Source organism: Cariama cristata, unplaced genomic scaffold, assembly GCF_000690535.1.
Source record: "Cariama cristata isolate BGI_N322 unplaced genomic scaffold, ASM69053v1 scaffold27064, whole genome shotgun sequence".
Classification (NCBI taxonomy): domain Eukaryota; kingdom Metazoa; phylum Chordata; class Aves; order Cariamiformes; family Cariamidae; genus Cariama; species Cariama cristata.
The window spans coordinates 53,205-67,437 of NW_009615234.1; the positions used below are offsets into that span (position 1 = coordinate 53,205).

Here is a 14,233-nt window from a genome sequence, read left to right on the forward strand (position 1 = left end):
ATAAATTAACCTTTATGGCATAAAGCCATTTTAAAGCCAGGGCACATGCACTGCAAAACTGTACAAAAGCCTGGATGTGTCAAATTCAGGCAGTGCTGAATATTCATTATTCAATGGCATTTTTTATTTACATACAGTATTTAAGCACTGCTAGAACTATATCTAAGTTCACATAGAAGTTTAAACCGTAACTCATCAAAATTCACTGATATCTATATTTAGATACACTACTGATCTATTTGGTGTACACTTTAAGGTAAATCTTCAAGTAAATGCTAAATATTTTTCATCATATGAATGTCTAATTTCAAGCATTGTTCAGAAGTGCAAGTTTATCATGGTCATTTACAATAGCTTTCTTGTGTACTTTTTCATACAAACTAGGCTTATAAATACTTCAATAAATTTTTTTTGTATAAATGCTTTATGATTTATCATTACAAAACACATAATTTACAGCTATCACACTAATTTTAATCCTATTAACCGGGATCAATACAAACCTTTGGAATTATCAGTTGAACCTTCTCCCTGCCACAAAAAACCTCAATTAATGATCATCTAAACTACTCGGACACCATACTTCAAAAAAATTAACTACTGGCTTATTAAAGGCCCAAACACTGCAACAAATCCAGGGAAAATAGAAACAGTTATGCTCCATTTATAATTTTAAACTTTGTTGGGAAATTTAGCATTAAGTTTAAATCGTGCTATTTTCCTGACTAAATAAATTAAGTCACTAGTGAAAATATGTGATCTATTACATCTTATTTAAAAAAACCTGAATGTAAAATAGTTTCATGTGAGGAACGTCTATATTTGTTTCTAAATTATGGCATCAGTTTCAAAACTATACAAGAATTTTTCATTACACAAATTAAACATGACATCTATTACATATTTTAAAGCCACTCCAGAACTGTCAATATTGTTGCCTTTGAGTTCCATTTATAAAACCACTTTGAAGGACAGATTGTGAAGCTCACCTTCAACTGTTTAATTAGCAGAGATCCAATGATTTTTAGAACAACTCTAATACATTCTATCAGAAGATCATCTTCTGACTGGTTAGCAACTTACACGTTTTTTTCTTGTGATTCATTTCAACTTGTTGCCCGTTTAAAAGATGGGAGGATTCCTTCCAAGAAAGAAAACCAAATTATCTCAACAAATCATGGATCTTATTTTAGCATTTTAAATTCAAATGCTTTATGTTTTTTGTTTAGCTACAAACACTCCTAGATCTGGTGGACCTATGACTATTTAGAAATGTCTCAGCTATTAATGAAACTATTTGACGAAGAAAGATTATTCAAGCTAAGGAAAGTAAGGCAATTGCAAATAATACGGTTATGGGTTTTATACCTCTTTTTCTTACCCTTCCTCCCTTACATTTTAATTTAGGTCAATCTCCTCTTCTACTAAGAGAACAGCGCTAATTCATTCTTCATTATCTTCCTTCTTAACAGCAGTACCGCTACTGCTTTCCTCAGTTGAGGATTCAGGTTTTGTCTCTGGTGAATTACTGAATCCAGACTCTTCTGGTGCAATCTCATCTTCATCATAAATAATATCTTCTGGATTCGGCGGTGGTGGGCAAAATTCCTCTGTAGGAAACATTTCTTGGAAAATAGTCTCAGCCTATTAGAAAAAAAAAGTATAAAATAAACTTTACTTTGAAATGTAATACTTTGCAGCAATAATTTACAGATATTTAAAATTAACCTCTGTTCTTTCAAATGGATAGTGATTTAATACTTTGAGAGTATTGTAAACACATGGGAAATCCATTCCTTCTTGCAGTCCTCGAAAAAGAAAAAGCAATCTATCTTTTTACCTTGTCCTACTAGAAAAGTCACAGCATAGGGCTTTTTAAAAAATGTTGGTCATACCACACTGTGTTGAAAACAACAAAGATGATTTTTTGCAAGAAAAATTATCTTTTCCACTATAAAAATATCCCTAGCTGCAGTCAAATGCAAAGCACTGAGAAGATCTTGCCTCTTTCTAGTGAGAAGAATCCATTTCACATAACAAGCAAAACCAAGAAATTGTTAATATGTACAATCTATATCATATATATAGGTTTCCTTCTTAAATTTAAAAATTACAAAAAAAATTTCCATTTCTACTTTTTCTGAACAGCTTATACATAGCTCAACTGAGAACTGTTCCCATCCAATGGAATATTATAATTGAAAATATATGCATATTTGTATCCAATACATTTAAAACTTATTCAAAAAACATGTCTATCATTTCAATGTAATATGTGCATACATCTATGTGCACAAATTGTGTCTTTCTGAAAAGAACTGTATAAGCAACTTTTATTTAGATAAAAAGACAGTTACTCTTAAGATACAGCTCAAGAACTTAATTTACAATGCCACTTACTCTTCATGTCATCTAGGTTTAGAAATGAAGTACACAAAAGTCAAGTTTTTTGACTACATGAAAGACATTAAAAAGAAATGTTTTCTTGATAACATCAGGGTAGTTGTTACTACAAGATACAGAATACAGCTACAAAATTTGGGAGATAAAGAACAAAAATAATACGATCTTAAAATTCTTGAGAACCAGGTATGTTATAAAAACAAAGGAGGCCAAAAATCCTTTAAAAAACACAAGAATGGAAAGGAGCTTTGTTAACTAGTGTTAAATAGCTTTACATGTTCTTATGCAAATAACCCATCTATAACCTTATCTTATATTAAAAAAAAAGCTAGAGACACTCAGGAATTTATTTACTGAATTAACATGCACTTCGTATTTCCATAAAGGTTTTCTTTTCCAAGTCCTTAAGCTTCTAAGCAAAACGGAGACAACTGATGCAGATCACAGTTATGTTTTGGGTTTCTAAAAAGGCAAAAGAATATTGCCTCTTGATTTTGTCTATTCAGTAAACTATGCCCTAAAGACGACCTGTGATGAGAGCTCCCACATAGGCAAGAATGCATTTAATCTTTATATTCATACTGCTACCAGACACTGCACAGAAAAAGCTGACAGGAGGGTCAGTTAATGCCAACTGCAAAGGCTGATTACATGATGTGGATTCCTCGACAAGAGGGAATTGTTTTCAGATTAATACATCATTGGGCATGTACCAAACAGCTTTCTGTGATAAACTTCACTGCCTACCAGCAGTGGATTTGTATCACCAGCATGTGGATGTAGGACTCCATTATTAACTGCTTAAATGACCCTGTCTACTCTCGGTTCAATTTAATTCTTCATTCTGCTTCCTAAATTTCACTCTTCCATCCCCATTTAAAACTGTATAAAATTATTTATATTAGCATATGAAAAAATATATTGAAAAAATACATTCTTAATTCAAAAATATTGTTTTTTAATTTGAAAACCTTGCCTACTAACTCTAGGGGGCAAGGGAGCACAAATATCCTACAAAAAGTTTACAAAACTAACTTTTTGAAGGTAAGAGAAAGACTTTTTATTTCCAGTCTGCACTTGTCCTTGGAACTTCAAAAACATACTTAAACTATTATTATATTTAATAGAATAGTGAAGAAAGGTGTCACATTTTGCACTAAATATATGACAAACTAGAGCAGACAAAGATTTCCTATGCAGTTCTTAACAATTATTCGGTCTCCAATTAGTCAGTGAATATCCACTCCAAAAATGGTCAAATAATTATGAGGTTGAACATGGGAAGAAATTCTCAGCATGTTATGTAGGACATCATGATGCTGATTATAATTGAACAATTTAATGGTATAGAGTGTTTTCAGGCCTACCAATTTTTTGAGTTAACCTTACCCAGCAACGTAATGCAAAATAACCAATAATAATTTAACAGCTCCTTCATTGTAACACTTTGATACTTATTGTAACTAATTTAGTAAATAGTTCCTTCAATATTTAGTAGCTAAGTGTGTTAGCTTCCCAGTGTTTAGGTCTGAATTAAGCATTAAGACATAAACATGTAAAGCACTTGCATAGATACTTGAATTTAATAACTGTTTGAAGTGGAATAAAACTATGTTTTGTTATGGTTTTACTGTATCCCAGCTACGCACCTTGATGGCATGTAGACAAGCTGTACAGGCTTTCATAACAATTTTTACAGAGAACACTACCAAACTAACAGGAGTTTGAAATATGACACACTTCAATAACTCTGAAACCCTTCCAGATATAGAAAACAAACATAAACAGGTTAAAGGACAAATATTGGCATGACAATTTTAGTGCTTCCTCTTATGAACATGAAGATGCCTCAGAAATCTGAAATCCTTCAGGGAACATACCACTTTAGAACATAGTAATTCATGTCAGATTGTAGCAGCGAAAAAACAGAAGACTGGAAGCCAGATGCCTTACTTGATCCATACATACAGAATTTGAAGAAATCATAAATGGCACTTTGCTTTTATTTAGTCTATCCTCAGGGCAAGTAAATGCCAACATCAAAATCAATTCAATATTTTACTACAAATTTAACACTAAATTAAAATAAAACAAGAACGAAGTCATTTGTATACCGAGCTGTAGATGGATAATTGTCCGCAAAAGTTCTGGTGTCTTGCCTTCTAAATAATGTATGATCAATACAATTGAACAGCATGACATACAGAAGTTAGTAATACTAATAGTAATGAAAACATAAATCATGGGAAATATCATTGAAACAGTAAACACAGAACTGATTAGAGAAATTAGATACAATTTTCCAAGCTACCTCCAAGACTAATATACACAGTGGGTTTTTGTCTGTCTGTTAAAGTGTTCTGATCCATGAGTTTTTAAGTATTTCATGTTTGGAGATTTCCATTCCATTGCTAGGAAGACGAAAGTAATGTGGAGGTAGAAGGCACACCAACTTACATGTATTTCCCTCCTTTACTTTTCTGGAAGATACCTGCATGCTAGATGGGAAGGGTGTATTCTGTGAGTTCTGCTTTATCGTCAGCCTATTCACTTTGTTTTTACACATGCTACTCACTTTTATTTCCCCTTATGACTTCTAAATATAAACAAGTTTACACTACATATTTTTCAGTCTAACTAGTAACCATTTGTTTCAAAATTTAAAACAGGTTCAAAAAATGTAGCTTCTATCTACTTTTTCTGAAAGGCAGTGTTTTAGGCTCTTCTTTCTCCTCTGAGATCTGCTTGTTTAACATCTATCTCACTGATGGTCAATGGTTTTAACACAAAGGCTAACTACCGCACCTTGAATATTTCAACACCATTACTCATTGGTAAGAAAAAGAGCTCTTAATGTAAGATAAAGCTGAATGCTAGAAAAGGTGGCTATTAGAATTAGGCTGTTTTTAAAGTGTATTTAAAGAACTTTTAACCTCACTATTTTAAACAACTGTTAAAAAAATCTCATTTAGGAAAGAACTCATTTACAATTTAAAACTGCTACCATAATAATTGTCTTGCATTATTTTTTCTCCAGTTCTTTATCCTCTTGGGATACAAATTATTGCCTTGTAAAGCAAAATGAAGGGTACTATTAGCCCTTAATTATACTGTTCTGACCCTACAGTGCAGGCTGTGTCACCCTTTCCACTTCAAAAGCTTATTTTTAAGAGGTTTATGGCTTATTCATAAAAAATCCTGCAACTGGTTAGAAGATGGCGTGCACATTCTCTGAACATGGTCATTTAAAAAACAGCTTTAAAAATGACTAGTGCCAGTTAATCATACAAAGATGTAAAAGTGTTCTCGTGTTAGCTCTGAAAGCACCCTGACACCACAGTGACTGCTGTGGTAGATTTGCCTAAGAATTTATACCTTCCTTATCAAGGTGGATCTCTGAATGGAAGAGCAAACAAGATGCATTCCTCCATCCGTCTTTTGTTGAACAAGTCATAATCTACATATTCGCATGATCTTCTTGTCTTCTGCTCAGTTGCAGTGGGGAAGGCACAATGAGAGCTATGATATAAAGTTCTTTGTGAATGTCTACGTACCTACCCTTGAAGATCTGGTGTCCCTACATATTCTGCCTATTGCCAACACAGGTGGCGGCTATTGCACAATCTCTCCATCTACTTAGTTTTGTTTAGGGAGCTTTCACTCTTCACCTCCAATTTCAAAGCACTAGTAGTTTGTCTTAAATTGAATACTGGTACCATATGCCTACCATTAGGCAAGCTGCAAGTGGTTCAGGATTCTAGTTAGCAGGAACCAGATATGTAGACATCCAAATACTGAGAACTAAAAATCAGAACTGAGTGTGATTTGGTGCCCAATACTAACTCAAGGTCACAAATAGAATGACATTACCCTCAATTCCTTCAGAGACACAATTACACCATAATTTTTTAGTACAGTGATACTGAGGCAAAGAGAAGGTAAACTGAGACAGATAACTTAATTTACCAGGTTAGTAATTATGCTGGGTTTTATTCCCCAATGGGTTTTAGGTTTGTGACTATGTCCTGCAGGTATTAAACTACTTTGATGATACTTCCAACTTGAACTGTAGAAAGGCTTTTCTGACCTTTGATTTGTACTGCTTCTCTACTACTGTACCTCCTCTTACAGGTGAAAGACTACATATTTCAGGGAGTTATCATCTATATTTCTGAATTACTTAACAGTTATTCCTTTCCACGGTATTAGAGCAAGTAACCATTCTAACAACATCATCATCTTCTGCCTTCTAGGTTCCCTTTACCTGTTCAGATTAACTATCTGCTACTCTTAGTGTTACTATATCAACTGACCTTTTCTCAAGTTTCCTCTATTCTCAATCCCACTGACATTCACTTTGCTCATTAAGTAAGATTTTTTGGTATGTCTACCTGTGAAGTTTTATAGCTGTATTAGTACTAATTACCTAGGATAAAGCACAACAACCCAGAACAAAAGCACACTGTACTGGACTTCCTTAGGTCTTTAAAATTAAAGTTCTGCAACCAAAAAAATTGATCTGCCCAACCTGTTTGACAGCACAGTCATTTCCTAAAGCAGAGTCTGGTCCAGAACAGACATAAACATTTGAGGGTAAGCCATTGTATGAATTTTTCTCAACTCCTGAAGAATCTCTCATGTTGAAGTAGACTGCCCAGAGTACTCTAGGTTTTTCCTGTTTTTCACTTTCAGTCTCTGAAAAGAAAAAAGTTTTCAGTAATCAATGTTCACATGTGGTAAGGGAAATATGTAATCTAGCATACTAAAAGTCAATCTATTAACACGGAATTACCATAATAAAATGATTTTTTTTTTCCTTTAAAAGGCCAATTAATTTTACTTTCCATTCTTTTCTGAAGTACTCTTTCATCATACTTTTCCTTTACAACCATAGGTATGTAAACTCTACTTATTCTGTACACACTAAAAGCGTACTACCAAGAAGCTTGGTCTACATGTTATCTAGCTTACTCTGGATAAGCTCTATGAGCATATGATGGTCTGAACAAGTCCTCCACAGGCTGTGCCAACTTGAAGCTATTGCATTCCATATGCAAAGATATTTTTGATGTACACTTTTTCCCTCCCTCATTTAACAGTTTATCTTTGTATGGGCACTCTTCTCATAACAGACTTTTTGTGCTTTAAGACTGAGCATCTTCAAGCCAACCTAAAGAGACTAACTAATGCTCATAGTTTAAATAAAAGAAATTTTAAAGAAAAATCCACAAAGAATACCTCCTCTCCAAATTAACTGCAGATAAAGAATTAACAAAACCCAGAAGTACTCTATTTGAGATGTGCTATGCAGTATGTAGAAACTCTAAACTGTGGAAATACTACTAAATTAAAATAAATGATTAGTTTATATTTTTCTACGCTTACTGAGGACTTGTACTATGCTACAATACTCATTATGAATACAAAATGATCATAAACTATATCTTGTTGCTTATCAACTGTACCTTCTTGCAGTTACTTTGCACATTCATACAACACACCTGCACACAGGCAGAAAAACCTCTGCAAAGATGAAGGTCACTTTTTAACAGTGCAGAATGCAATGGAGAAATACACAACATAGATTCTTAGCTTAATAGATACTATTTGTTTGCCATATTTGCCGTCCCCTTTTCAGTATTTTACCTCCTCTAAAATAAATGAAGCTTGTAAAAGCCCTTGCGAGATTTACTTCTTTCCAAGGAAGAAACTTCTAGATAACAATGGCATTCAAAACAGTATTTTAAAGCAGTTGAATTAGAAAAAAAGGGATAAATCTATGCTATTCCTTCAGTATGTGTTTATAACTGTCAAATATTTTTTAAAAAATAGGTGCTAACCATACTGAACAGTTTGAAATATAAATTAAATTCATCAGCCTGTGAAAGTCTGAGCCTTAATACAGGGCAAGATGCTCTTCAATATATTTAAAAGTTCACATTGCTCATAAAAGTTACTTCTTCCTCATTTAGGCAGGAAAATGAATGGAGTCCTCTTCTCCAGGTGACTTTGCCTCTTTGACCTGCCATGGCCCAGTGCTCACTTTATCTGGTGATTCATTTTCAATAACTCCAACAGTATTTGTTCTGACATTTTAATTAAAATACGACCACTACCTCATCCTGATGATAAAAAGGCCTATGTGTCAGTGAAAACTAGCTTTTCAGTGCCTCAGTGCACCTGAGGACCCCTATGATCACAGAGTTTCTACAGAAGAATTTCAGTCAGGTTCTAAACAATATATCATTTCAAAACTGGATCACTTTAAACATTAAGATTAATGCTAACCCCTCCAAATTATTAGAAGACACTAAACTGCAAGCTCATCTTTTCTTCACCAATTGAGTCTTTGAAACACATGGCACTACCTTGAAAATTTAAAATATATGTCAAATATTAAAAGTTGGAAATCAGCAAGCTTTACATTACAAATATCAACATGAAAAGTGTTTGCAGCTCTACAATCTAATAGTTTTCTATTTACAAACCCTAGTTGTATTCTACATACTTGTTTTGTAAAGGCTCCTATACTACAAACCTAGTAAAAAAATTTACATCTTTGGGACATCAAAGATGCTTTGCCTGTAAGCAAATAGAAAGAAAATGCATATTATTTAATACTTTACTTCCTATTAAAAGCACTTTGCTGTCCAATAAAAACAATAAGATATCTGCTTTTTCATTAAAAGATCAAGGAAAAAAAAAAGTTAAAATGGAAAAGAATACAGAAAAACAAACTTGTGAAAAGTTGAACTCAACCCTTCATGAAACACTGTTCTTGGTTACAGAGCCCTGAGAGGAAAAAGAAAGACTGGCCACAGAACAGACTGCATGTATTGTTTTTAACACAAAAAAATTCTACCAAATTTTCTTCATTAATGAAGCATAACAGCAAATATTATAAGCAAACCAATTATAATATAAAACCCTTCCACATCTTACTAACTTGCATATATACGAACACTAACACTTCCACTGACAGTTAAGTATTGTTTTCTCATAAAAGAACTATGATTTACTGTATTTAACTATGAGCATATTGTATTTAAAAATGCTTTGCCAGGGTTAGAACACAGCAACATCTTCTATGTGCACACTACCTATTCTATGAGCATCTACCAAAAATACGATGAAATTCAAGATCTCAGGATTAAATTTCAAAGACTTCTGTGGAACCAGCTCAAAGTAGCTCAGGGATAATTTCTTTCTAGGCAACAACTGTTTTCCTCTGGGACTGTGAAATCGTCCATCTCAAGGTCAAAGTTCATGAAAGTAGCTGGCAAGGTTTACTTGAATTTAGGGCCAAATAGTTCATTATTGGAAATTACTGGAAATGTATCTTCCTGATAACACTACAGTGTGTACCAACTTTATGCTTCCACTGCTTAAAGCAGAATCCAGAGAATTTCAACTAACAGCAGCAAACATGGAAGCACTTGAAGATGACAACAAAAGGATGAGCAACAGTCTTGGAATAAGAGAAGGCAAAAGAAAACTAAGAAGCTTATAGCACTGGGTACATCTGGCAGCTGGAGGAGAAAAGCAGATCGCTAACTCTTGGGGTCTTGATAACTTCTGTTAGGGATATCCAAGTGATAGAAATTACTAAAAACAGGATAGTGAAAAAAAAAAAAAAAACCAGATTCGCAAATATTTCATTTCACTACTGCACCTCTGAAAGACATGCCGAGAAGCAAGTATGTTTCCATGAAAGTGTGAAAAATTAAAAAGGTCCTAGACATTTACAGCCAGAGTCCTTGTATACTGAAGTTAAGCCACATCTGAAGAAGACTTGGAACATTAGATCATGAAATACAGAAACACCTGACATCTGTCTAATCAATCTCACTCTCAAAATAGATTCCTTTACTTTGAAATGCTGATATCTAAATAGCAGCACACCATATGTTGACTCTGATGACATATTCAGATGTTCAGCAACAGACACTTTAGTTACAGGGATAAATTATATTTTTGCAAAATAATCTCTTAATACTTTATTTATTTTTACCTTTTTCTGTATTTAGATTGAATAACTTCTGTACAACAGGCTCTAAATCTTCCCTAGCAGTTTTAGTTGATGGACAGGTTAAATGGACTAAATCTGTTAAAAGAGAACACAAACTGATTACAATCACCAATATGCAGATATAGAAATATCAATTACAATTTTTAAAAGGCACAGCAGGCTTTTAGACATCACTGCTCTTCATATAAATCACTTCCTTTAACCCAGAGCAGTATTGTATTACAGAAATACACTGTATATACACCACACAGAGAAATTTTCTTAATACATCTCATATTTATCTCTCTCTTCCATACGTGTTGGTAAAATGGTAAGTGTAATTTAACATCAGCAGTGCACACAGAGAATGTCATTCTTTGAAAAGCTGTCTATTGATACCAGGAAAAGTAGCAGCAAGAATCTCGGTAACACATTGTACTTGCCATTAATGACCTCTAGAAATCCCAAGAACATTCTTAGCGGTGTTGACAGTCCAATAGTTCAACAACATACTAAACCCACAAATATCACTACTTTCATCGGCACTCTCCTTTAAGAGCTAAATTGGGACTGAGTGGGAATTCGGAAATTTGGCTACTCAATGTTTAAGTCTGGCTGTACAGGAGTAAGTAGGAAGCTATCTTTCTCCATTGAAGTAAAAAGTTTGAGGAAGACTGACTTCCATTTCTTTTATTGTACTAAACAGTAAATAGGAGATGAAGTGAACAGATGCATGTTTGAAGCTACAGGTCAAGTGGGCTGCCAATTATCTATTTCTCTCCAGCCACATAGAATCAAGAACACTGGGAACACTGTCATGTTTTGACAAACTAGAGAGAATTTAAAGATAAACACTGCTGAATATCAGGGAACTGTACTGGGATGTAAGTTATGACATATGCAATCCCTTGGTACAATGTAACAAAAAAGCTCTATAACATTTTATTCATCCACCTTCTTGAGGGATGGGAGAAACAACAGTTTTGTGTTTGGGTAAGGGCAAAATTAGGTTAAGGTGGGCCAGCAAGGACTTCTGATAATTTGCAAAACTGATTTCAACAGGTGCTCTGTACACATCAGAAACAAATCGCAGAGTACAGCAAATCCATATTGGCAAAAGATGACATGAAAATATTTTGGACCACAAGAACACATTCGTGTAACTGTATATTTAATCAAAATTAATCTTACAGCATGGGCAAATTAACATCACTAAATCCAATTTCGCATTTGTGAAAATTCACAGCTTTTCTCGAATAATGTAGATTTGATGTTTCCATTTCTTGCTAAGGTACTTGTTTTCATTAAAATAAAGTTGCTAAACAGATACTCACAGAACATACTATTCCTTTATTTGTTCCATTTTCCAAATTAGTGAAGTTGCTGACTCCTTAGAAAAGATAATCACTTGAGGCAGCTCTTGACCTCTTTTCTGTTCCATCAGTCTCTATTTAGATAAAGAACCAGCTACTCTGCTGCTTTATCCCACTTTACTTTACATCCATTCATTCAGATATTTAAAACCCTCATCTTAAAGCTTTTTATAAAACCACCTTAACGGACTCATTTGCTACCGAACAGCTGTCTGGAAACTTATCAGCACAGAAGTATCTGCCAGAGAATCATGTAGAAATTTAACACATCTTTGTACAAAGTTTAAAACGATTCCTTTTTTCTTCATTACTATATATTTCTGATCAATTTAATAGGAATGTACAGCTATGGTGCTATTTTAAATCCATATGACATTTTTTTCTTTTCACTCTGAAATTTGGCTATATTTGTGTCATTACTTACAAGTACATCATACATATCTTGAACAATTTCCTGACCACAGTTATGCCACAGAAAGTTTGATACTGACTCCAGGAGCACCACAAATTTAACCCTTCATAATCCTCTTCTCAGATTGCACACAGAGATATTAGATTCAAACAGTAATATTAATTTTTTATTTCACCAAAACCAATTATGCTGTCTAAAAGGAATATGTACTAAAAAAATAAAAGAAAACAGATGGTGATAACGGAAGTCTCCCTGTAACCTTAACTAAATGTTTACAATCCCAAACACTGTAATATAATCTGTTCTTTCCTCAAAAAAACCCAGCTATAAATCACTAAAGTTCACAACACTTACTTTCTATAAAATCTTTTTTATTATCTTTAAGGTTATGTCTATAAGTCACAGTCATCAGTATGTATTTTGATTATATTTGATTTACTCAGGTATAACTGCATTAGTTACAGTGGTTGCCAACATTTGTCTTCAAGTAATTCTTCTAGCAAGAAGAACGATGAGTTTAGTTTATGATTTCATCATTACAGTCTCAATTTTTAGGGCAAGTGAAGGAGTTTGGTTCCACTCAACTGGCAATACAGATTATGTGCCTGTCATTTATGCAGCGTGATCAAAGAGTAGATGTATTTGTATACTTATCTTAAATAATTGTTCGAAGGAGAAATCAGTCAGGTTAAATCCCACTTACAGACAATGATGTAAAATTAAAAAAAAAAATAAAAATCCCATAACTAGAACTCAACTATACCTAAAATAGAACTATACTACTTCAAAACATGAAGACAAATTTCATTAAAGAATGTAGCACCTTCTCTTCTGAAATGAAAAGAATATCTGGACAAAAGTCAATAACAGAAACCTTAATTTTTCAGCACCACAGAAATTCTCATGAAACTAATAATTTATATCTACTTGAACATCAATCCTTGTTCAGTTTCACTTCCTGCTATATATATTTTGTGAACGCTTAAATAAACTATATCAGCTATTTAAAGAACAAATACTAACAATATAGCACTATGTTCTAGGTCTGGGTTTTTTTTTATTAAGTAGGAAATACAACTTTGAATGACTTAATCGTTTAGTTGACTCTTCTTTGTATGCAAAAAACAGAGTTCAAGCCTAGGTAACAGTAAAATAAATCGGTTATTATCACAGTTACTTATTTTTTGTTAAAAAGCGTTAGGTTGGGTAACCTCTAATTCTATTCATCTTCCATAGTGTCCCAAATTGGTAATCTATTTAACAGAATTCAGCATTAGAATTTGGAAAGAAAAATAAATACCCAATAAGAACATCTTGTTGCTCATTTATTTCAAGTTCACATAAAATTCCAACAGAGTCATAAGGCTGTGTACCCAGAAAACTGTTAATAGAAATACTGGGACGTCCCTTCTAGAAAGGTGATTTCTCAGATAGGTTTAGAATTAAAGAATCTAATGCAGTAGATGACAATAACAAAGTTCTTAAAAGAATTTTTGTAACTTTACCTCAAATAAATCATGATGCACTCCTTCCCTCCAAATCTCATAATGGGACATAATCCCACCTCCACCAAAACTTTCAGAAAACAAAAAGCCCTCAAACATAGTGTACTTCAGGTATTTCAATTTAATAGTTCAGTTAAGGTAGTCCATTTTCAAAAAAATTACAAACTAACAACAAACTACCAGCAAGATTCACGTGCTTTACAATATTTTTTTAATCTAATGAAGGAAAAATTTATTATAAGGTATTAACCTACTTATTAATTTTTTAGTATATGCTGATTAAGAAAAAAAGCAGAAACTGCAGTAGAAACAAGAACATATGCTCCAAAATATTCTGCTAGAAATAATACTGAAATATACTTGATGCCTGTACTGAGAATCTACCCTTATGAAAACAAAAATTTGTAGCATTTTCTACGAGGTCACAGAGTCCTACAGCATAAAGATTCTCTTAAATTTCAAAGGCAGTCTGAAAGAAAAAAAAAAAAGAACAAAACCAAAAAAAGCCACCCAAACAAAACATGCATCTATG

General features: G+C 33.3%; 1 protein-coding gene across 1 annotated transcript in view; it reads right to left on the reverse strand.

Annotated features, from left to right (window-relative positions):
- Window positions 1-1,363: 1,363 nt before the first annotated feature.
- Window positions 1,364-14,233, reverse strand: part of LOC104161348 (rab proteins geranylgeranyltransferase component A 1-like) — a 70,261-nt gene continuing 57,391 nt past the window's right edge. The window contains exons 13-15 of the mRNA XM_009699744.1: window positions 10,415-10,507; window positions 6,932-7,098; window positions 1,364-1,644 (exon numbers count right to left, since the gene is read on the reverse strand). Of these exons, the coding sequence (XP_009698046.1) occupies window positions 1,444-1,644; window positions 6,932-7,098; window positions 10,415-10,507 (461 nt within the window). The 3' untranslated portion in view covers window positions 1,364-1,443. The remainder of the gene's footprint in view (window positions 1,645-6,931; window positions 7,099-10,414; window positions 10,508-14,233) is intronic.